This window comes from Saccopteryx leptura, chromosome 1, assembly GCF_036850995.1.
Source record: "Saccopteryx leptura isolate mSacLep1 chromosome 1, mSacLep1_pri_phased_curated, whole genome shotgun sequence".
Lineage (NCBI taxonomy): Eukaryota > Metazoa > Chordata > Mammalia > Chiroptera > Emballonuridae > Saccopteryx > Saccopteryx leptura.
The window spans coordinates 273,637,768-273,662,633 of NC_089503.1; the positions used below are offsets into that span (position 1 = coordinate 273,637,768).

The window sequence follows — 24,866 nt, forward strand, 5'->3', positions numbered from 1 at the left end:
GGACGGTGTTTCAAGTCTGTGACCTCATTTTAGCCAACATTTAACAGGAAAAAAAAAAGCAGCATTAATAAAACAATCTCTAACAGCTGAAACTGATGAGATGGACAGACCATGGCAGGGTAATTTGGGGCTGACTCATTTTTGCTGCCTACTTTGGGCTCTTCATGGATTTTTGGTTGAACCTCTGTCCGTAGTCTGTGTTTTGTGTCTGAGTCTGGGTCTGATTCTCCGTGTCTGTGTCTATGTTTCTGGGTACTGCTCTTGAATATGTTTTTTTCTTAGAACATCTGTTTAAGAATTTCTTTGTGGCCAAATTCCTTGTGCAAGGCCGGTCCCTGCTGGCTCTTCCTCCTCGCCCAGGGTCAGGCTTTCTTTCCCCATCACTTTGCGTCTCTCTCCTTCTTTAGTTTATTTCTCTCCAGTTTTCTCTCTGGAGCTGTATCTGGCCCTTTCGCAATACTCTTTCTGTGCCTTTGTTTTTATTTTTGCCTTCCCTTCTTTCTTTCCACCTTCCATTGAGTTTTTATAATTAAATACAGGGTGGGGGCAGAAGTAGGTTTACAGTTGTATGTGAAACACAGAATTTACTCTTGTGTTATTAATTATTTTCTTTACGAACAACTGTAAACCTGCTTTTGTCTTATCCTGTATATTAGAGAAAGAATATTTTAATTTGGTAATACTTATAAAATGCAGTTCTAGGAAGTTTAGGAACTTCAACTAAGAGTTAATGTGTTTCATTAATTGATATTTTATTAATTTGTTCTTTATATAGGTTTAAAGTAAAAACACTTATTTTTTTAAGCACTTGCTTAATCTGGCTTCTGCTGCCACCAGTCTAGTCAATGCTGCCAAATCCACTGACCCTTTCTCAGGCCTCCTTTCCCATCATCTGTCTTCCGCTTTGAAAATCCCCTATAGAATCAGTTCAGACAGTATATGCTCACTACGTGCTAATAAAAGAGTCTCTTTGGTGTTTGTTTCCCCACTAGATTATATGCTCTTCAAAGGAATGTCTTCTATCCTTGGAACCCTGTGTGTACTGTCGGCACTTTGCTCAGTACCTAGCTTAACAAATGTTTGTTGAACTTAACCAACATAGCTGACATAGAGCCTATTTATTGCCCATTAGGAGCATAAAGGTCTCAGGAAAGAGAGATTGAGATTCAACTTTGGACCTATAAGTCTAAATAATTGTTGGGTAAGCAATAAGGAGAAAAATTAATTTGGGCTGGGGAACCAGAGAAAACTTCATTAAAAAAAACAAAACAAAACATTTAAACCAGATCTTGGAAAGGTGTCTCAGAAGCTGGTTATTGGTGAAAGAGAAGTCTGTTCAGGGTGTGAAGTGGACACTGTGAGTAAATGTGAGAAGGCAAGAGAAAAGCAGCAGGCATTGCATCCTGTGCTGGTGAGCAGAGACTTGTGAGAGAGGGATAAGAGAAGAGGGGCAGGAGGAGGAAGTGAGGGAGGAGTGTGGTTCATGGCTGGCCTAGTGTGAAGTAAGTTTAGATGGTACCACTAAGTACCAACTTTTCTAAAATTGCGTGACCATTGTTTGCAGTCCAAGTGAGACTCATGGACAGTTTGGAGGCACGATGCTCAATTTTGCTGGGACAAAGGGTTATTCCAGGGCCTACGTCAGGCACACTGGGGTGGAAGGTAACACTGTGTGAGACCACTTCTTATTGTTTCGTTTCTCAACTCAGACATCTGTAGAATATACTTCCTTCTCTGATCTCCACTGTAATCTATACCACGTGATTTAACCCCCAGTAGTTTCCTAATTATGTTAATGTGTATTTTGTTTTTCCAACTCGATCATTGGATTCTTGAGGGCAGTGGGCTTCAAGTAGCTTGCATTCTTCACAGTGTGGAGATCAGACAGGACTCTTCCTGGCACTTTGCTCCTGTCAGTGCATCAGTTAAGAAGAAAAAGGGTGAGCACCCAAGCCCAAGAAAACACAAGCACTAGTGAGGCACATCTGTGGTGTATTAGGATGCTGTGACTTCAGCTGCCCTTTGTAGCATAGATCCAGGGCTGGTAGTGATATAGCCTGTCTCCACACTGCTGTAGCTGAGATCTTGGACTTTCTGTGTGTGAGTGAGGGTCACAGCTCCAGCATTCTCCTCCCAGAGCCAACGGACAACCTGTAAACTACTTAGCGAAATTACGTCAATACTTCTTCCACCAGACCCGCAAGACCCCTCTACCTGGATTATCCAGAGAGTAATTAATCATGGGAAGTCAGGCTTTCTTCTTTCAAAAAAATGCTTTGGGATTTTACTGACATTGATGACTGGAAATGCATCGCTTTTCTTGGTCTTATTACCGAGAAGCTGAATGCAGCTGACACGGTTGGCACTTACCAGTAACTTTCTAACTAGTTCACGTTGCTAGTTAAGTTCCTGGTGTCATGTAATGAGTTGTAGTTTTAAACACTGTGCTAATAAAAGAAAATGATGTTGTTTTTAATGTTTCTTATAGTTTATCCTGAGTGTCAGACTAGACTATAGGATCTCCTACATGCTGTCGATATATAAGAAGGAATTCGGAGAGAACAATGAGAATGCTGAAACATCTGCCAGTGGCTCTCCAGACACATTAATGCCATCAGGTATCTCCTTTGTGACCATATTTGCTCTCTGTATTTTGTTTCCCCGGAAAATTGAAAGCACTTTTCATATTTTAAACCATGGTGGTTTTCTGTGAGACAAACTCTGGAAATAATCTCCACCAATGACGTGAAGGGGCAGAGACAGGGCATTAAATAACGTGCAGCGAATAGCAAGGAGGCTGTATGCTGTTACTTGGTGCTTGAATGCAGTTTCTCTTGAACTCTGTGAGGTGGAGGGCACTGTTTATTGTGCCATTTTACAGATAAGATAACCAAGGCCGAAGGGATTAAGTTACTTGCTATAGGTCATGAAAGTAGTGGAGCCAGGGATTCCCTCTGAAGTCTCTTCAACTCCAGAGTCTGAATCTTTTAAGCATTATGCTATTTTGGTGAAAATCCAGAGAAAAATTGTTTTGCCTAGATCAAAGAACAATATGAAATGCAGCCATGGAGAGGAAAGGTGTTGTGAAGAAAACCATTGCCCAACTTTTGAATAAAGACATAGCATTTCCCAGTGGTGTGAATGTACAAATGTAGGTGTTGTTTTTTTTTTACTTAGCATGGTTATAGACTATTACTATATTTCAATTTTTCACAGTTAAAAAGTATAAGAATTAAGCCACCCTACCTCTGAGTGTAGCACTATAATGACAAAGGAGCATAACAATAAATTGTAACAATTTTGTGACTATAGAGAACACCTTATGAAACCTATGAAATAATAGGTTGCCATTTTTCTGGATAGATAGGCTGGTCGTGGCAGGCTGCAAAATGTGTGGTATTAAACACTTAAGCAGTTAGCAGGATTCTTTTTCTGCGGATAGGATTTGTACTCAGATAAGAAACTTTCATCTAACCGCAACTGCTGTGACAACATCAGGAACGCTTCTCTTCCTTGTGCCTCAATCAGCTGGACAGGAGCGATTCAGTGATTTCAAGTGTTCCCTTAGAATGGACGCTAGACCAGTGATCCCCGGGCAGACTCAGTACCACCTGAAAGGCAGTGTGCCTCTGCAGACAGGGAAGGTGTGTGCCTTCAGTGAGAAGTCATTTCTGGCACATTTACAGCAGTGTTGTTTTTATGCTTCCCAGAAGTGCAGAACCCCAAAGGACTGTTTCCAGGAACAGTGTGTCAGAACCAGAAAGTCTCGCTGGCGATTGCATTGACAGTAGCATGAAAATTGTTGGCTCTTAGAATCCAGACTTCTGGAAACAGGAGCTCAGTCAGTAAAGTGTGGGAGGGAAAGTTGGGGGGCAACCTCAGAAAACCAGTTTTCTGATTTACTCGATCTTTTATATTGGTTGTATTTGTAAGAACTTTTCTAGGGAGAAATCTTTTTTCTCTTTTTATGTCTGGCTCTGTTTTCTTTTTATGCCTTGGAGATGAGATGTAAATTATGTAGTTATCATTTAAACATGTTATCTTAATTAAGATATCTTCAAAACGTTAGTGGTGAGGGTGGGTGAGGAATCATGATTGGTTTGTATAAAAAAAAAAGTAGGCATGAGAAGACCCATGAGAAGAAGGGATGGAATTTGAGAAATGAGCTTAGATGAAAAGACCATGTTGTTTTGAGTTACAATATAATTGCAATATTCATTATAGCTATAATTTGATTGTTTAAAAAATTATCCTTTCTTGTCATCATCCATTAAAATTATATGTATATGCATAAGTGTGTGTGTGTGTATTTGTGTGGTTGATGCACATATACACACTTATTTAGATGGGGCAACTTATAAATGGTTCTTTCTGATCTTTTAAATATATCTGACTATAGAAATATATATTTAAAAGTATAAAATTTAATAAAAAATACTGATACCTAAGGTAGAACTATATTATGACTTTTAAAACTCTTAATTGACTTTTGGTGGCATAAAGAAATTAAGACAAAATATTTTTTGATATATTAACATCATATTATGACTTAATTACAATAAGGAATAGATTTTACCATTTATCTTTGCAGCTATTGTTCCTGATATAGATGAAATTGCAGCTCAAGCAGAAACTATGTTTGCTGGAAGGTATAGTAACATTTACATTTATTTATTTATTTATTTATTTATTTACTTACTTACTTACTTACTTACTTATTTATAGGTGAGAGGAGGTGAGATAATGAGGCAGACTCCTGCATGCTCCACCCAGCAGTTCCCTCTAGGACCAATGCTCAAGTACTGAGTACCTAGCTATTTTTAGCATCTGAAGCTAATGTGCTCAATAGGAGCTATCCTCAGGTCCTGGGGCCACACTCGAACCAGTCAAGCTACTGACTGTATGAGGGGAAGAGGGAGAGAGGAGGAGGGGATAGGGGAGAGAAGCAGATGGTTGCTTTTCCTTTGTGCCCTGACCTGGAATCAAACCTGGGATGTCCATACGCTGGGCCAATGCTCTATCTACTGAGCCACTGGCCAGGGCCAATTATCTTTATCTTGTGAGTAAAATTTTACTTAGAATGTTATTGATAACCTTTTTTATGACAAGAGAACTGAGATCAGTTTACTGAACTTTTACCTGAATTCTTTTCTTTCCTCAAATAATGACAGCATACCAATAACCTTCAATTCTCCTGATAAAAATATTGTTACATCTTGGAAAACATTGCTTCCCTAAATCTGACAAATTTGAGTCAAGACAGTCACTGCTTTCAATGTCATCATTAACTTCATATATGCGAAATAAAGATACTCTCTGCCAAGTGGAGATGCCTGTGATTAAAGAGAATGAAATACCTCTGGCCTGACTGCCCTCCTTTGCGATCAGGAACCCGGCCACTTATTATCTTTAACTTGTTTCCTTCCTTTTCAGAAATGAAACCAATAGCAGTCAAAAAGAAAACTAAAAAAAGTAAACTGTCTAAGCTACAAATTATTGAGCATTCATTTTGTTACAGATTTACCATGAGAACCTAAGCAAGTTTATATACTAAGCCTTTTGTTATATTTCCTTTGGTTAGAAAGACAAACAGGAATGAAGGATCAAGGGAACCAAAAAGGATTTTTATCCCTGGTGAACATTTGGTTTAGCTTTGTTTTTTTATTGTTTTGCTGGTTTTTGTTGTTATCATGTGTTTTCTGATTCAATGTTTCATTATACCAAAGAAGGGAGAATGAACCGGTGTCTGATTTTCACCTTAAAATAAGTGGGCTTTTTATCCCATGGAATGTTGCTAGAGGCCAAACATATGAAACACACAGGTTTTAGCTGCTGTGGTGATGGTGCATGCGTGGGCGCGTGTACTGCCTGTCCCCAGCCCCTCCCTCACCGCCAGTCGTTGAGAGGGCACTAGGCTCCAGGGAAATCAACCCTTGGTGTTCATCGAACCTTATGCCTTCTCAACAAACTTTTGGGTTGACCCCATTTCCTGTCTTTTTTTCTGTGCCTAGTTGACCAGTTCACCCCGGTGTGCCTAGGAAACAGTGTAAGTGCTGAAAGCCCCCCATTCTAGAAACCCCCTTGGCCTTGGACGGACTAGGGTAGTTGGTCTTCCCTGCTTTCATGGACAAACACAAGCTTTCGTTTGCGCTTTGCTTCTTTATCAGTTACATGCGAGACGGACCAGAGTCTAAATGTCTTCCTTTCTACTTTCCCATCTAGGGGAAAAGTGATATGACTCAGAATGTATACATAGTCTTAACTACTTATGAGTAAGTTTTATATAAATATGTTATTTTCAATTTTTCATTTTGTTTTGTTTTATAGAAAGGAAAAAAATCCAGTTCAGCTTGACGATGAAGGAGGCAGGACATTTTTGCGGGTCCTCATTCACCTAATCATGCATGACTACCCTCCTCTGCTGTCAGGAGCTCTGCAGCTTCTGTTCAAGCACTTCAGCCAGAGAGCGGAAGTGTTACAGGCATTTAAACAGGTAAGATGGAGTATCCTCAGGCACTGTTTATAGCATCCAACCTGACTTCACAGTTGCAGAGTTAATGAGACTGTGCAGCTTTTGCTGGGGACACTTTCTGTGTTTAAAGATAGACAAGGCCTTGTCATAAACCAAGACATGATCTATTTTAAAAAGGAGTTCCCCACAAGTGATTTTCAGTTAATATCTTTTATGTAGATGACAGGCGCTCAGATTTAGGAGTGCACTAGAGGATACAACCACATCAGGGAGTTTGTTCCCACAGCTGCTGTTTGTACCTCACATTTACTGAGAAATGGGGGTAGGACAAGCGGAGCACTGAAATCAAATGTTAATGTGATTGAAAAATGTTTGCATCCAAAAGAAAGGAATTGTTATGGATCTAATCTTTTCCTTTGTCATTTTTGAATGACATCCATCTTTTGACTTAATGAATAATACCTAAGTGTTTACATGTGTTTCACTGATATTTATTTTATTTAATAGAGCATTGGTCTTCATTAAGAAGCTTTGCAAGAATATATTTAAAAATGAAGTAAAAGAGTAAATATTTAAATCGACATAGTTATGAATATATTTATATGTCATATAATACATAGAAATTACGATAAAATAGAAATGGATATCATGAGCTTTAGACGGTATCCGTATTTTCTTTCACTTATCTACTTCTTTTAAAACAGATAGAATTGGCCCTGGCCGGTTGGCTCAGCGGTAGAGCATCGGCCTGGCGTGCGGGGGACCCGGGTTCGATTCCCGGCCAGGGCACATAGGAGAAGCGCCCATTTGCTTCTCCACCCCCACCCCCTCCTTTCTCTCTGTCTCTCTCTTCCCCTCCCGCAGCCAAGGCTCCATTGGAGCAAAAGATGGCCCGGGCGCTGGGGATGGCTCCTTGGCCTCTGCCCCAGGCGCTAGAGTGGCTCTGGTCACGGCAGAGCGACCCCCCGGAGGGGCAGAGCATTGCCCCCTGGTGGGCAGAGCGTCGCCCGTGGTGGGCGTGCCGGGTGGATCCTGGTTGGGCGCATGCGGGAGTCTGTCTGACTGTTTTTCCCTGTTTCCAGCTTCAGAGAAATACAAAAAAACAAAAAAAAACAACAAAAAAACCCCCACAGAATCTCAGAAAAGTTCACTTTAGCAGGGAGATTGGAGTCAGGGTATTTTCTAGTTTAAGTTCCTCTGTAGCACTTTGTTAGGGCTCATTCCTTTTATATATGTGATTCTTTATAACATGTGAATATATTAGGTAGAGTTTACAGGTACTTCCAGGTAAGTTTTCCTGGTCAATATACATCTAAAATATTCATAAATATTCTAGAAATATTAACCTTTGACTATAGACAAATATGTTAAAATACTTTAAATTTCAGATAAATGAAATAGAAATAAAGAAAATTCTTAAGTAAAGTAAGGGTTGAAATTCTGTTTCCAGGTGCAATTGCTGGTTTCCAACCAAGATGTCGATAACTACAAGCAAATAAAGGCGGATCTGGACCAGCTTCGACTCACTGTAGAAAAGTCTGAGTTATGGGTTGAGAAGAGCAGCAGCTATGAGAATGGAGAAATGGGTGAAAATCAAGTAAAAGGTGGTGAAGAGCCAATTGAGGTTCGTTTTCAATATGTATTTTGAATTAATTTAAACAGTATCTTTTAAATAATATGCCCTACAGTCAAAATTGTTTATAAAGAAGACTTTTTTTATTTTTTCCTGAGTAGCAGAGCTTAAAATTTTCATTTGCCAAGCCAATTAACTCATGAACCTACACTTTGGGGAATTCTTGTCAACTGCTGGCACTTCTTACCTCATCTGCCTACTTTTGTACTCTTTCTCTTTAACAATGTAAATCATATAATCCAGGAATTAGGACAATAGAAGGGAGTGAAATGGAAAATAAAGGAATGGGTCTTAAGTCTAGACCTAAAAAAATAAGGTGAATTTTAAATCATTCCTTTTATTATTGCATATCCTTTAAAACAGTGTTTTTCAAGCGCTGATCCGTATACCAGTCTGCCAGAAATATCAATCTGGTCTACGAAAGAGTTAACCACGCTGACGTTGTCTGAAGATTATAGACCCAATGATCTGAGTCAAACTTGCTTATGCTTAGGTTGGTTTTGGCCTCAGCGGTTCCTGAAATATGTAATTTTCTTTTTATCGGTTGCGAGTGAAAAAAGGTTGAAAACCACTGCTTTAAAATATGTAAAAATATCTAAATGGAAGGATAAGGCCCTGGCCACCTGGCTCAGTGGTAGAGTGTCGGCCCAGCGTGTGGAAGTCATGGGTTCGATTCCTGGTCAGGGGACACAGGAGAAACACCCATTTGTTTCTCCATCCTTCCCCCTCTTCTTTCTCTCTATCTCTCTCTTCCTCTCCCGCAGCCAAAGCTTTATTGGAGCAAAGAGTTGGCCTTGGCACTGAGGACAGCTCCATGGCTTCTACCTCAGGCCCTAGAATGGCTCCGGTTGCAGCAGAGCAATGCTTCAGATGGGCAGAGCATCGCTCCTTGGTGGGCATGTTGGGTGGATCTCGATCACGCGCATGCAAGAGTCTGTCTGTCTGCCTCCCCACTCTCAATTTGGAAAAATACAATAAATAAATAAAATAAAAATAAATGGAAGGACAGTATGCTTTACTGTCAACATGAATATACCAAAAATCTGTTTGATTTAAAGAATAATAAGATGATGATGATAAGTCTGCTGTTGTATTAATTTAGTTTTCAGTAGCTGAATTAGTTGGTTTTCATATTTCGCTAAATACTAAATAACCATTAAATATTTTTAAGCAATATTTTAATGGCAATACTTAGATAAGCAGACCAGTGCCAGTGTCATAATTGATACTATCGTTAAGTTTCTTAAAATGGCCTGACTGGGTGGTGGCGCAGTGGATAGAGCATCGGACTGGGATGCAAAAGACCCAGGTTTGAGACCCTGAGGTCGCCAGCTTGAGGTCACTGGCTCCAGCAAGAGGTTACTCGGTCTGCTGAAGGCCCGCGGTCAAGGCACGTATGAGAAAGCAATCAATGAACAATTAAGGTGTTGCAACGCGCAAAGAAAAACTAATGATTGATACTTCTCATCTCTCCGTTCCTGTCTGTCTGTCCCTGTCTATCCCTCTCTCTGACTCTCTCTCTGTCTCTTAAAAAAAAAAAAGTTTCTTAAAATGCCTAGGATTTTTTTTAAAAGTATGAATGTAAACTATTTAGCGGGATTTACCTACTCTCCTACTTTTCTGTTTGTTGGAATGCCTAAAATATTTTGTAGTGAAGAGTGTTGGCAGAATAAGCGATAGAGTCGTCAGAATGCTGACAAGTTCCAAAGGGAAGTTCAGCTGGTGAGTTACTGCTTCCACTTGTCTCGTTACCAGTTACCACTAATCTGCACGGAATTTCTGACTTCATCTTGTAGGACTTTTTCTGTTATTTCACAATGCTTCTGTTGTGGTTGTTGAAACAGAGTTCTTCCACATCGTATTTGAGAAAATGTAACATTTATTTAGTACTTTTCTATATACTAGTGATTTTCAGGTGTGCCACAAGAATTTTTAAAACATGCAATACCTGACTGTTTAGTCAGGGCACTGACCTCTTTTTCCCTAGATTGTCAAATAAAAATAATGGTAACAGCCAACACAACAGTAGCTGTCTGGTTTCAATGAATTGAAATTATACCTACTTTTTTGTCAGGTCAAAAAATATATATATTTTGGTGTGCTGCAGAAATTTAATAATTACTTTTTGTGTGCTATGAGATGAAAAAAAATTAATAATTGCTGCTGTATACCATGTCTTACAGCAGACATTTTGATACGTGATATTTGCTTTTAAATGTTACAATAAACTTCACAGATAGTTATAGAGATCACATTTCTAAGGATGAATCAACTGAAACTCAGAGAACTCAATAATTTCCTCACTGTCAAGTGTGACTCAGCTGAGACTTTTTTCAGGTCTTTTTGATAAATGCCAGGCTCTTTAATGTAAGATTAGTCACAGTCTACAGTTTAAGTTCTCAAACACTAAGGGAATGTAGAGAAGGAACCTTCATTGTAGTATATATTCACAGCATCCTTTCAGCAGCTCAGTGAACAGTTACTATGGATATAAGAAAGGAGGTGAATAAGTCGTCTGATTGAGGATATCTTAAAGATAAAATGGCATGACGTGGGTTATAAAACCATTTTTCTAGGGACTTCAGATGAGTCAGTGAGGTTGGAATCTATTTATTTGTGGAGGTCAGCATTTATCAGCTCAGGAAATGGTAATAAATTTAGAGACTTCAAGCAGGAGGTGACTTAATAGTACGAATTAAATTTTTGGAAAGTAAGAAGCTTATTGTTCGGAGACTGCCACTTGACTATTGATTTCGAGGCCCACTCATTATAGCTACAATTCAGAAGTCAAGAAACTGCATTGGCTGCTGCCACGACCACTGACTCGCCTTAAAAGCGTGGGACTCTGTAATGGACCACTCATCTGGTGGGGTCTTTTTTTCAGCCCTCATAGCCACACGAAGATAGCCTTGAATGGATAGAGTGTTAAGAACAGGTGTTTGGGAGTCAGGCACCCTAGAATTTACTATGACTTGAGTTAACTTATTTTAATTCTCTAAGTTTAGTTTTTGTTGTCTATTTAATAGACGTAATAATAGTACTTATCCCACAGTTTTGCTGTGAGGATCCAACACATAAACTCTATGCACATGGCATGCCAGTTAATATGGCTTCAGTGGGAAAATAGAAAACAAAATGACGTATTATTTCCAGCAAGTCAAAAATGTAAGACTCCAGCTCTAACTAATTTATTGTCTCAATGCTGTCATCATGGGTTAGTGGACTTAATCCTGAAGCTGATCTTCCTCAGTGACGCATCGTGGCAGCAGCTCCCAATATATACCTCTGCATAACACCAGCAGGAAAAAAATATGTACGCTTTTTTGTATCTCCTGTTTTTTAGGAGCAAGAAAACCGTTTCCGGGCAACCCTTAGTAGATTCTACCACTTGTCTCCCTGGGCAGAGTGGGGCCAATGTTTACCTAAGCCAGTGGGGTAAAACATTACTTTAGACTAAATAAATGATGTCCCTTAAGCGAAGACACCCTCTCCTGAGTTACAAGGCAGAAGGATAGATGGCAGAACAAAATTGGCATCTGCTGCTTTCAAGGAAGAATGAAGAAAAGATGTTGGTCAGCAGCCAGCAGTGCCTGTCAAAGTCAGCAGTCCATGAATGCATGTTATAATTATGATTGGTTTTTATGTGCAACATACTACACTGTTTCCTGTGGTGGATACGGAGTTGTGATTTCTTAGAGTTAAAAAATACTTGTTATTGGCATTAAGTTCAGTTTCTATGTTATATTTGTTTTCTCTCTAAATAGCTCATCAAAGGGAGCAACTTCTTGAATCAAACTTCTGTGATGGAAAATTTAGTACCTCCTGTGGCGTAGTGCATTCTATTGAAATTAATGTGCAGCTTAAGAAATGTATTAGTAGCAGTAAGAAGTCTCTGTGGTTTCTTCCTATATCTCAGAGTTACCACTATCATGAATTTATGTTAGTAATTTCCTTGCTTTTCTTAATGATTTCATCATACCTGTTTCTATTTCTTTTTTTTTTTGAAGCTAGAAACGGGGAGAGACAGTCAGACAGACTCCCGCATGTGGCCCGACCGGGATCCACCCGGCACGCCCACCAGGGGGCGACGCTCTGCCCACCAGGGGGTGATGCTCTTCCCCTCCGGGGCGTCGCTCTGTTGCGACCAGAGCCACTCTAGCGCCTGGGGCAGAGGCCACAGAGCCATCCCCAGCGCCCGGGCCATCTTTGCTCCAGTGGAGCCTCGGCTGCCGGAGGGGAAGAAAGAGACAGAGAGGAAGGAGAGGGGGAGGGGTGGAGAAGCAGATGGGCGCCTCTCCTGTGTGCCCTGGCCGGGAATTGAACCGGGACTTCTGCACGCCAGGCCAACGCTCTACCACTGAGCCAACCGGCCAGGGCCTATTTCTATTTCTAAAACAGAAGAAATACATGAAAAATATTTCACTCAGTCTGGTTTCGGTATTTTTTTTTTTTTTTTTTTGCATTTTTCTGAAGCTGGAAACAGGGAGAGACAGTCAGACAGACTCCCGCATGCGCCCGACCGGGATCCACCCGGCACGCCCACCATGGGGCGACGCTCTGCCCACCAGGGGGCGATGCTCTGCCCATCCTGGGCGTCGCCATGTTGCGACCAGAGCCACTCTAGCGCCTGAGGCAGAGGCCACAGAGCCATCCCCAGCGCCCGGGCCATCTTTGCTCCAATGGAGCCTTGGCTGCGGGAGGGGAAGAGAGAGACAGAGAGGAAGGCGCAGCGGAGGGGTGGAGAAGCAAATGGACGCTTCTCCTGTGTGCCCTGGCCGGGAATCGAACCCGGGTCCTCCGCACGCTAGGCCGACGCTCTACCGCTAAGCCAACCGGCCAGGGCTCGGTATGTTTTTGTTCTTAATGTTTGTTGATATATAGTGGCAGCTTACAGTTTATGTGCATTTTATCCAGTTAACTATTGATGGGCATTTCAGTTCTTTAAACCTTAGTGTTTTAAAATAAAATTTCCTATTAAAAGCAATGCTACTACACAAAATTTTGTATATTACCTGATGAACCTGTTTAAGAGGATCTTGTGTGTGTGTGTGTGTGTGTGTGTGTAAAACATCTAGAATGCTCACCTTTACCAAATAATGCCATTTTCTATTGACCAAGTGGTGCTCCCTCCAGTGGTGGGTGAGAGAGTTTCCTCACCATCCTCCTGACTGTGGTTTTCTCACTTTTTCAGTTTTGGTAATAGGGTGTGTTTAATATATCATCTCTCTTGTGATTTTCATTTTGCTCTGTGACTTATGAGATTGAGCATGTTTTCGTATGTTTATTGGTCATTTCACTTCCTCTTCCAGTTTAAATTAAGCTAAATTCTGTATGGGCAGGTAAGTAGGCACCACCAATCATGTATACCTACTACTAAGGTTAGAACTATTTTTGACTCCAAGTTGTGATGATGCTATAAATTCAAACTTTTCATCTATTATATTTTTCTTGCTTTATTGTGTTAGTAAGTATGTTTCTCCAGTTCAATGTTGAATAGAAATGGCAAGATTGGTCATTCTTGTCTTGCTTCTGATTTCAAAGGGAATAACTTTAATATTTCACTACTGAACATAATCTTTATTGTACATTTTTTGTGGATACTCTATCAATTAAGGAAGTTTTGTTCTATTCCTAGTTTGCTAGTTTTATTTATTTTTTTTTACTATGTATAGTTACTGACTTTAATTAAATGCAATTGATGCATCTATCAGGATAGTTATTTTTCTTTAATCTTCTAATTTAACAGGAATCAAAAATCATCATAGTAAGCTTGCATTCTAGAATAAATATATCTTGGTGATATTTCTTACATTGCTAGAGCCAGTTTGTTAAAACTTTGTTTTGCATTTTACATCTATGTGGTCAGAAAAATTGGTCTGTAATTTTTCTTTCTTGTACTGTTCCTGTCAGATGTTGGTAGCAAGGATAGACTAGTTCCTTTAAAGATAAGGTGAAACATATTACCCATTGTTTGTGTAAAATTGGAATGATTTGTTCTGTGGATGTTTGATAAAACTTGTCTGTAAGGCCCTGGCCGATTGGCTCAGTGGTAGAGCGTTGGCCTGGTGTGCAGAAGTCCCAGGTTTGATTCCCGGCCAGGGCACACAGGAGAACGCCCATCTGCTTCTCCATCCCTCCCCCCCTCTCCTTCCTCTCTGTCTCTCTCTTTCCCTCTCGCAGCGAGGCTCCATTGGAGCAAAGATGGCCCGGGCGCTGGGGATGGCTCCTTGGCCTCTGCCCCAGGCGCTAGAGTGGCTCTGGTCGTGACAGAGCAACGCCCTGGAAGGGCAGAGTGTCGCCCCCTGGTGCGCAGAGCGTTGCCCCCTGGTGGGCGTGCCGGGTGGATCCCAGTCGGGCGCATGCAGGAGTCTGTCTGACTGTCTCTCCCCGTTTCCAGCTTCAGAAAAATACAAAAAAAAACACCCCAAAAAACAACAACAAAAAAAACTTGTCTGTAAACCTGCCTGGGTTTTGAATTTAGTTGGTGGGTTGATTTTAATTACTAATTTATTATTTTTAATGCTTATAAATTCATTTAAATTTTCTGGTTTGGGTCAGTGGTATATATTTTTCTAGTCACACACATAAGTTTTCAAATGTATTGGTATAAATTTGTTCATATTCTTTCATTATCTTCTCTTATATCTGTAGCTTCTTACCCATTTTTTATTCTTAAAATTGTTTATTTTTTTCTCCTTTCTTCTCTGTAGCTCAATTTTTCCACAGTTGTACATATTTTATTTATCCTTTTTAAAGAACCTACTCTTGACTTTGTTAAGCTTTTGGATTTGTTTGCTGTTTTATTATATTTATTCAACTATTTTATGTTAGCATACTTTTCAGGCTTTAAAAAATTAATGGTATTTTTTTTATGGAACTGTATTTAACAAATTTTGACAAATGGTATATTTATTATTGTTAAGTATTATATATTTAAATATTTCCATTATGATTTCTTCTTTGGCTTAGAATTACTTGAAAGTGAGTTTTATAATTTCCAAATGTATGGGCAAAATTTTTTTTTGTTACTGAATTCTTAATTAACTGTGGCAAGAGAATGTGGTTATGATGATATCAGTTCTCCAAAATTTTTTGAGACTTGCTTTTTGGCCCATTATACCATCAGGTTTTGTAAATGTTCCGTGTGGGCTTGAGAAGGATGGGAATGAGTTCAGGATTCCTCATACATGGAGAGCAAATCAAGCTTATTAATTGTCTTTAAATCATCTGTCTCCTTGCTACTATTTTTGTTTTCTTGACATATCAATTATTGAGAGAAATTTATTTATATTTCCCACTGCAATAGTAGGTTTATCAATTTTCCTCTGTAGTGCTATTAATTTTATTTTATATGTTTAAAGTTTATTTTATTAGATGCCATAAATTTTAACTTTTTTTTTTAAAACTGGCAATGAAACACTTTTATTAGTTGAGAGTTATTATGTCTTACCTCTGATTATAGTATTCCATGCCTCCCAGCATTTATTGCTTCTGTTGAGAAGTTTGCTGTCTGTAGAACAGTCTTGCTTGAATTTTGAATCTCTGATTAAATGTGTGTTAAACTTTGTTATTTGCATCTAGATTTATTAGTTCCTTTTTTGTGTTTTATATACGTATGTCCTTGTGCTGAAATTGAAAAATTTCTTTAGACTCACCTGAGTCTCATTATGTATAGGTCTTATTGGCAGTTTACTCCACCTATTTACTTTTGTTTTTCCTTAGTGAGAGAGACAGACAGAGAGAGACAGAGAGAGAGACAGGGACAGGCAGGCAGGAAGGGAGAGAGATGAGAAGTATCAATTCTTCCTTGCGGCACCTTAGTTGTTCATTGATTGCTTTCTCATATGTGCCTTGACCATGGAGCTCTAGCCGAGCAAGTGACCCCTTGCTCAAACCCACGACCTTCAAGCCAGCGACCTTTGGGCTCAAGCCAGTGACCATAGGGTTATGTCTATGATCCCACACTCGAGACAGTGACCTTGGGGTTTCAAACATGGGTCCTCTGCCTCTCAGTCTAATGCTCTATCCACTGTGCCACCGCCTGGTCAGGCTCTACCTATTGACTTTTAAGTTTCAGCCATTATATGTTTTCATACCTAAAATTAGGCCTTTATATTTGGTCATTTTTGATCATCCTTTGTTGTTTGGTATTTTTAAAATCACATATGGCTGTTTTATAACCTGTGCATAATAATTCCGTGATCTGAATTACTTGAGAGTTTCTTATGATTCTCACTTGTGTTACTGGTTTCATTATATTTTTGGTTATCTTTGATTATGAACTCATAAATTTTTAAAGAATAACTTTTAGAGCACTTTCAGATTTAGAAAAACTTATACACAAAGTACACAACTTTCCCATATATTAATTTTTCTCCCCATTTCTCCTATTAACATCTTGCATTAGTGTGATACATTTGTTACTAATGAGGCACCAATATTGATACTTTATTTAAAGTTTAATATATTAATTATATTAATGATTTAATATATAATAATAACTTTAATATATTAATTAAAGTCCATAGTTTACTTTTACTCTTTGTGTTGTACAATTCTGTGGGTTGTGACAAATACATGTCATGTACCCACCATTGCAGTATTATGCAGAATAGTTTGATGGCCCTGAAAGTCCTCTCTGTTTTGCTTGTTTGTCCCTTCCTCATGAGCCCCTGAGCCCCTGGCACCCACTGATCTTTATACTCTCTCTGTAGGTGGGCCTTCTCATACAGCTTTTGCAGACTGCCTTCTTTCATGTAGTAATAGGCACCTTAGGCTCTTTCATGTCCTTTTATAACTTACTAGCTCATTTTTTATTTATTTATTATTATTATTATTATTATTTTATTTTTTTTTGTATTTTTCTGAAGCTGGAAACGGGGAGAGACAGTTAGACAGACCCCCGCATGCACCCGACCGGGATCCACCCGGCACGCCCACCAGGCCACGCTCTGCCCATCAGGGGGCGATGCTCTGCCCCTCTTGGGCGTCGCCCTGCCAGGACCAGAGCCACTCCAGCGCCTGGGGCAGAGGCCAAGGAGTCATCCCCAGCGCCTGGGCCATCTTTACTCCAATGGAGCCTCGCTGCGGGAGGGGAAGAGAGAGACAGAGAGGAAGGAGGGGGGGGGTGGAGAAGCAAACGGGCGCTTCTCCTATGTGCCCTGGCCGGGAATTGAACCCGGGTCCCCCGCACGCCAGGCCGATGCTCTACCGCTGAGCCAATGGGCCAGGGCCTAGCTCATTTTTTTTTAATCACTGAAAATACTCTATTGCCTGGATGTACTACAGCTTGTTTATCCAATCACCTATTGAAGACATCTGGGTTGCTCAGGGGCCATTATGAATAAAGCAGCTCTAAACATTTGAGTGTAGAACGTTGAGCTTTCTTTTTGGCTACAGAGCTGGAGGTTAAAATCCTACATGTTTTTCTCCTTAGAGTATTTGTGATGGCCTTTGGCTGTGGTCAAGGGACACTACTAGTCTGAGAACAAGTCAAGGCAGGCGTCTCTGGCTGAGATGCTCCAGTCTGACACTTGCTCAGAGGTGACTTAGACTGGTTGCAGAACTGATAGTGTTTACCTTTGCCTTCAGGGAAACTGATCATGTTGCCTTGAAGCTTGGACTTTACTGGTCTGACTTCAGGTTATATTTTCTCCTATATGGAAGGGAGGGGAGGGTCTTTTGAGGCCATCTTTTATTTTCTGTGAATCCAGAAATGTATTTAAAATAGGTTCCCTATCTAGAATCTAGTTGTTTTGTAATAGAGAGTCATTTGCGGTTTTAAGCTTGCTATTCTTGCAGAAGTCCCTGGGACTGTGTTTACTTAGATATTTAGTAATTTTAAAATATGATGAATTTAGATTCTTTGGAACTTTACATGAGGACTGATTCTGAGACTTATGTTTAATACATAGGCGATTTCGTTTGCCTCTGGGAGGCACTTTGAAATAAGACATTTTGTAACCATAGTCAACAAAGTTTTTGGCTTGGCACTTCAGGATCTCTTTCTTAGTGGAAGTTCTAGTCTAATCTTTGAGTAAAAGTGGGCTTGTCTTTGTATATAGGCACTCAGGAAGGAGAGTCTCTCTCCTCTGCCCTTGATTTTTCATGGCTTCTACCAAGCCAGATTCAAGACAGGTACCCCTTGGCTCTTCTGTGGGTCACATCTGCCCCTGGTTTATCATTGTGGGCGTCTCCTTCAGGTATTCCTGGTTCTGGACAGGTCTCTGATCAGACCTTCAGTCTTGCTTGGAAACCAGGCTTTGCTTCTTTTCCATTGTGTGTGTGTTGAGGCATGTAAACCCCGGCGTACAGATTCTCAGGTACAGACTGACGCTTTCAAGGCCAGCAGTAAGCTCAGTGTTTGAGAACTACTTGGAAATTCTGATATACTGCTATGTTTTCTGGCCTCCATTTGCTTCCTTCTCTCACGAGATATTTTAAATATTTCATCTATCACGTTTTGATGATGTACACTCAGAGAGGTTTGTCAGCACTTATGCTTTGTCGTATTTTGTATTTGACAGTTCTCAAAAGTGGAGAAGTCTTTTTTATTTTGAGTGTACGTATTTATCCTTGTCATGTCTGTTTGCTGATGCCAGGGCTGAGGCACTGGCAACCCTGTCTCAACCTCCTCTGTTTGATTGCTGTCCTGTTTCTTCAGAGCATAATCTTTACTTTGAACATTCTGCTTCAAGTGCTGTTTCAGTCTGTTCACCATCCTGCCTACCTTCCTGTGTACACACCTGAATTTCTCATTCTGCATCGTAGGGTTTCATATCTGGAATGAAATCTAGTATTCGAGATACGGCTCTTGCAGACAAAGAATGGACACACAGAATGGTGTTTCCATGTTGAGCTCGTAGTACAGAAATGGGAGAGGTCACTGGGCCTGCCTGCTTCACTATTGGAAGGCTTGGGAGGACTTAGTAGGTAATTTATTTAAGAATAATAGCACATGAAGTCAAGTTTAACAAAATAAGTGGTTTGTATTTGAAATAGCTAAACTTAGGGAGCCTTTGAAGATTCTTGGGGAGGGAGGTGAGTATACTATCTAGGAAACTCAGTCTGGCAGTATCCAGCGTGGCTCAGCAAACATGAGAGTAGAGGTGGCTACCAATTAGGAGACTCTTACCTAAATTCAGGTGGAGCGTTATGTAAACCTGAAGGGGGTGGCGGCTATAGAAATGTATACAAGGGGGTGAATTGAGAAACCAGGAGAATAGTACATTGTAATAGGTTAATATAAGGAGAAAAAAGTAAGAAACTACAAAGTTACTAACTTGTATATAGCCAAACAGTCTATATTATGTAATGAAACAACTGCCAGAGCCAGTGGCAGTTTATTGTAAACAGGATGAAATGTCCCCCGATGTGAGTAGGAAGATCCAGTAGCAGCACTCTCGCGGGCCAGCACAGATACTCATTCTCTGTTGTTTAGTAAATTTTTACAGGGGCTCCAAACACAGGATGATTGGCCTTGTTTTAAAACTGGTCATAGTGCTCTAAGTTTGTGCCTGCATAGATATCAGAAGACCAGATAATATTAATGTGATTCTTCATTTTAGTAGTAGAAAATGTTTCTGTATAGTAACATAAAAGTTTATTTTTTTTTCTCAGCAGAAAGTTCTGTTTACTCTAAGCAATAAATGTGAATTTACCATCCGTCTACTAACAAATATCAGCATATGGTCCAAAATTATCCCATTACTCTAATGATCTCTTATTAATAGAGAGAAGGATGGGCTGGATTTGGGCTTCTGTTAAGCCCCTTGCCTCCCTAGCACCTGTGAGCTTTATTACCTGTTGTATATTATAGTGTGTTTCCCTTTATTAATTTCCAGCACATTAATGATGATACCATCGTTGCTGAAAGCTTAAAAGCTAGAGTATATAACAAGTTGGCAAAATCAGTAGCATTGTTAATTCATCACATTGAAATACATTGTTGCCTTCTAAATATAGGAAAGAGGGATTAACTTAGAAAATCATATCCCAGTAGGTTAAGTCAGGATTGGCCTATGTCCACACACCTCTTTATTAAGGGTTGAGAAGCAGGTCACTCGGGCATCACGGTGCTTCTAGGAGAAGCACCCATTCATGTTATTTATTTTGATTGCTAATTTTTCTTCACAATGTTTGTGTGTCCGTATCAGTACATCTGTATTTATCTTTCATCTATAAACCTTATATGTGGTTGCCTGCTCCTTTTGTTTTTTTTTTTGAACTTACATTCTCACTGATCTAGAATCTGATGTTTAAACCATCTATGTAGTTGTTACTTCGAGGACTATATTTTCATTTTCAGTATTTCTAACTGATTCTTTGTCATCCATGCATTCTAAATTTGTATCTGCTGGTTTTTCATTATGTTTTGTTCTGTTAATGGATATGTGATATAAGAAATACAATTAACTGAAAGATGTCCCTTGGGGCTCACTCTGGGATGTCTGGACAACAAGGTTGGCGGATGTTTTCGTGAGTGAGGCTGGGGTGGAGTGGAGGTGGTTGTCTGCTTTTCTCGGTGACTGTACCTTAATTTGGGTTCTCATGGGACCTATGACTTCTGCCCCTCAGCAGGAGTACTTCTATTTCTATGGGCCCCATAGGTGGAGTCCTTGATCAGTTCCTATAAACAAAAGACACCTAACTCCAGACAGCCTGATGCCCAGGAAGTTTGTGTATACCTTGATTGATAGGTTACTCTCACACTTGCCCTGTAAGAAGTTACCAGGAGGTGGGGTGTGGGGACAGTTACAAATCTAGACCCAGATTCTTGTTCAGCAGAGTGCTCAGCACCCTTTTTGGGGCGTGATGGAAGAAGGGGGACACATGTTTTCACTTTTCTTGCTGACACATGGCTTGTAGTGACCCCTTTCCCAGTAAAGCTATCACTTATCCATGCTGCATGATGCTGAGTGATGCATGTGACAACCACAGCAGGGTCCTCTGCAGGGGGCAAGAGATGTTGTTTCTCACTTTATGATTATTTTAAACAGCCTCCTATTTAAAAGTTCTTTCAGAAGATTTCTTGATTTTTTTTGCATTTCACTGAGAATGCTACACTCTCATTATTGAGTGTTTTGTGTTGCCTTACTTTTTTTTTTTTTTTTTTTTTCCATTTTTTCTGAAGCTGGAAACAGGGAGAGACAGTCAGACAGACTCCCGCATGCGCCCGACCGGGATCCACCCGGCACACCCACCATGGGGCGACGCTCTGCCCACCAGGGGGCGATGCTCTGCCCATCCTGGCCATCGCCATGTTGCGACCAGAGCCACTCTAGCGCCTGGGGCAGAGGCCACAGAGCTATCCCCAGCGCCCGGGCCATCTTTGCTCCAATGGAGCCTTGGCTGCGGGAGGGGAAGAGAGAGACAGAGAGGAAAGCGCGGCGGAGGGGTGGAGAAGCAAATGGGCGCTTCTCCTGTGTGCCCTGGCCGGGAATCGAACCCGGGTCCTCCGCACGCTAGGCTGACACTCTACCGCTGAGCCAACCGGCCAGGGCCTTGCCTTACTTTTTAAAAAATTTATTTATTGATTTTAGAGAGAGGAAGGAACTGGGAGACAGAAACCTCAATCTGTTCTTGTATGTGCCCAGCAGCTTTTGCATATCAGGACGGTGCTCTAGCCAACTAAGCTATCTGGCCAGAGCTGTGTTGTCTTTCTTAACATTAACTTTCCTCATTGGCATTTGAATTTTAGTTTACAAGTTTATCTTAGTAAGAAAACGAATTTAATTCCTTTTATCTTTCTTTCCTTCCCTTTCCTTCCTCCATTGCTTTTTCTCTATTTCTCTCTAGGTATACTTTCCTTGACTGATGGTTCTTCTGTTACCTCCACATCCCATTACTTTTTAAAAGCAAAAACTAGAACTGGGTTCCATTCTTTGCCTACCACATCTGATCTTTTCTCTTTGATGAAGCAAGAAGACAAGGAGTCATGTCCCGGAATACCTTGAAAGCAAATTGTGATTTCCCAAGTGTCAGGACTTTGATTCTGCACAACAGGAAGATAGTTCTAAATAAACTTGACTTCTTTGGCAAAACTTGTGATTGACTAACTGGCTCTTGATGAAAGGAATGGGGAGACTCTCTAACCTTCATGATCTGGTATGAAAAAGTCCACGTGCTTTTGACAGAATCTTTCTACATGATCTGACCAATGAGGGACACTATGCAATTGCATGAAGAACTTTTTTATCCAGTATTTTGGAGAGTGATTTCCTGAGTTTTCCTTTCATAGGATCTATTTTCTATTTTTGCCCCAGACTTCATTGTATATTTATTTTACTTGTTTATGTTACATTATATATTCCTGTTCTTTATGTCAGAGCTAATGCTGCTAAAGGCGGTTGCTAAAGATGTGTATCACTTAATAAGTCCTTTCACAAGACATAGGTCTGAAAACTATATTTGAATTTTGAGCAAATGTTACTTTACGCATCTTCATTCTATTTGGTTATAATGCAAATTCTTTTATGTAAAGCTTTTATCTCCTGAATTTGGTTCTTTGAATTACTTCCAGTGTAAGAACTTTTTTCACCCTCTTGTCTTCTGACCTGCATTGAAATTAATGCTGTTTTAGCATAAACTTAGTATTTCCCTTTATGTTATTAAGGACAGTTACTATCTGACCAACTTTTTTTCCCACTTTGCCGTTTGTTCTCAATTTATTTAAGTTGTTAATGAGGATTAAGGTTCCTATTTGGCTTCTTTTTTCAGCAAGTGGCTTACAAGGAAACAGTGGAAATGGATTCATTCAGATCAAAACCGTATGTGTCATTAGACCAGGCATCAACATTTCTGTCATGTTTTCCTGCTAAGGAGTGAGCATAGGAGAAGGTGCTGATTGCTCCCCCATCTGTGCGTCTCGCCCCTCCTCACAGCCACCTCCGGATTGCTATAACAGGATTGTGACGAGGGAGCTTCTTCCACAAACATGTCAGGTGTCGGACAGTCTCCTGGGCTCTAGTGTATCACTGTTTCATTTCCTGTGTAGTCTTTGTTATTCTTGGTCACCCTGCTGACTAAAGGGTTGCCTATTCTTTCTACATTTTATATAATAGTGACAAGGATTATATAAAAAGTATTATATATTGTACTATGAAATAGTATATAAAGTATTTTATAGAAAGTCTTGTACATTGATGTATTATAATGGGTATCTGTTTCATTCTTATGAAAACAGCTATTCATTTATATCAAACAAGATCTATCATCAGTCTGTTCCTTGTTTTTCCCAATATTTCTCAAAGCAAAAGTAATGCACTCCAGGGATACATCCTTTTTTTTTTTTTACCTTGTTTATCAGAGATACATATAGTCAAGGGTATATGGGTTTTCTAGGACACGTGATTAACCATTATCAAATACTAATTCATATAACATCAAATACGTCAGAAAGTACCAATATTGTATTTGTTTTGGGACAAAGGGAAGGGAAAACAGGTTTGGGGTAAGATTAGGAATATGTACTTACCCTCTGGAAGGGAACAGATTTGGACATTAGTTGAGCAGAATCTGGAGGGCAGTTATCCACCAGTAATGGTGGACTCAGCCTCATTCATGCACTCATGAGTGATCCTGGGCCAAGTCTTCAAGCAGCATTAGGTGCAAACCAGGGAAGCAAAAACTGTCAACCATGACCCCATGATGGTCCAAATGAGCTTTACATGCAAGGTCAGGTCAGTAGATAGGGGGTGATTTTCAGGGTTCTGCAGGAGAAAAATAACTCATCATCCCACAGCAAGATTATCATTCAGTTGTCTGAAGGAGGTGACATTCATTATGAAGAGCTTCAATTCAGTTATAATCTGATTGGTCAGTTATGCATACAAGACTGATTATTAGGTTTTTTATGATTTGGGAGAGGTGGGAAGGGAGAGGGAAGAGACTTGACATCTGAAGTTGGGAGGAAGGTGGTGGGTTTCAACTGAATAGAGGTTACAGAAATAGAGGGCTAAGGATACAGATGGTGAGCAGAATGCTCTGCAGTCTTGCCAAGGAAGGACATCCTTTAACTTTAGTGTGGTGGGGACTGAGAGAAGACATGCACTGAGCTATTTTAACCATGCAGCTTCAGATGCAGGCAGTTCTACACTGTAAGATTTAGAAAGTTCTTTCTTAAGAACATGACTTCCTTTGTTTAAATGAAGGTGTTAAGCCCAATCCGGAGGGACCCAAAACATTGAAGATGTGAACAAAGTCCGTCGATTACACACCAAAGCTTTATTGTCTAGCTTGGCCAAGCGGCAGCAACTCCGACAGAAATCTGAGGGAGAGCGTGCTGGCCCTTTGTTTTACCTAGTTTTTATAGTTTTGTAAGTGGGAAGTACAGAAGCAAAAATTGTAATGAGGAGCTCTTTACCACTATTGGTTATAGTCATATGTCCTTTAACATGATAGGACCATGTTCAATTTGCAAGCCATACATCATTTTGGAGAAAACAAAATTTATAAGTCAACACAATAGTAGAAAGATGTCTCTTTACATATTAAAAGGCATTCCTATATTTTCTAGTGTTTATCCGCCATCTCTCTGTCCAGAGTCACACATATTAACCACATGCATTTACATGGGAGAGGTAGTTTCTGTGGGGACAAATGCCCGCAAATGGCTCATTGCTATAAGAAAAGGTTTATTTTGGCTTTTCTCTTCCTGCACCTGGCTAGCCATTCACCCCTTTCCCCACAGGTGTGGTGGAATGTCTGGGAATCCATGTTTTCCTTCCCTTTGCATTTACAATACAATGCCAAGGGCCATCC

The 24,866-nt window shown here is 40.2% G+C and overlaps 1 protein-coding gene across 2 annotated transcripts in view; it reads left to right on the forward strand.

Moving 5' to 3' along the window:
* ITPR2 (inositol 1,4,5-trisphosphate receptor type 2) overlaps nucleotides 1-24,866 on the forward strand; it is a 527,270-nt gene that overhangs the window by 200,013 nt on the left and 302,391 nt on the right. For both annotated transcript variants that reach the window (XM_066354092.1, XM_066354101.1), the window contains 4 exons: nucleotides 2,489-2,618; nucleotides 4,592-4,649; nucleotides 6,328-6,493; nucleotides 7,923-8,096. In XM_066354092.1, the coding sequence (XP_066210189.1) occupies nucleotides 2,489-2,618; nucleotides 4,592-4,649; nucleotides 6,328-6,493; nucleotides 7,923-8,096 (528 nt within the window). The remainder of the gene's footprint in view (nucleotides 1-2,488; nucleotides 2,619-4,591; nucleotides 4,650-6,327; nucleotides 6,494-7,922; nucleotides 8,097-24,866) is intronic.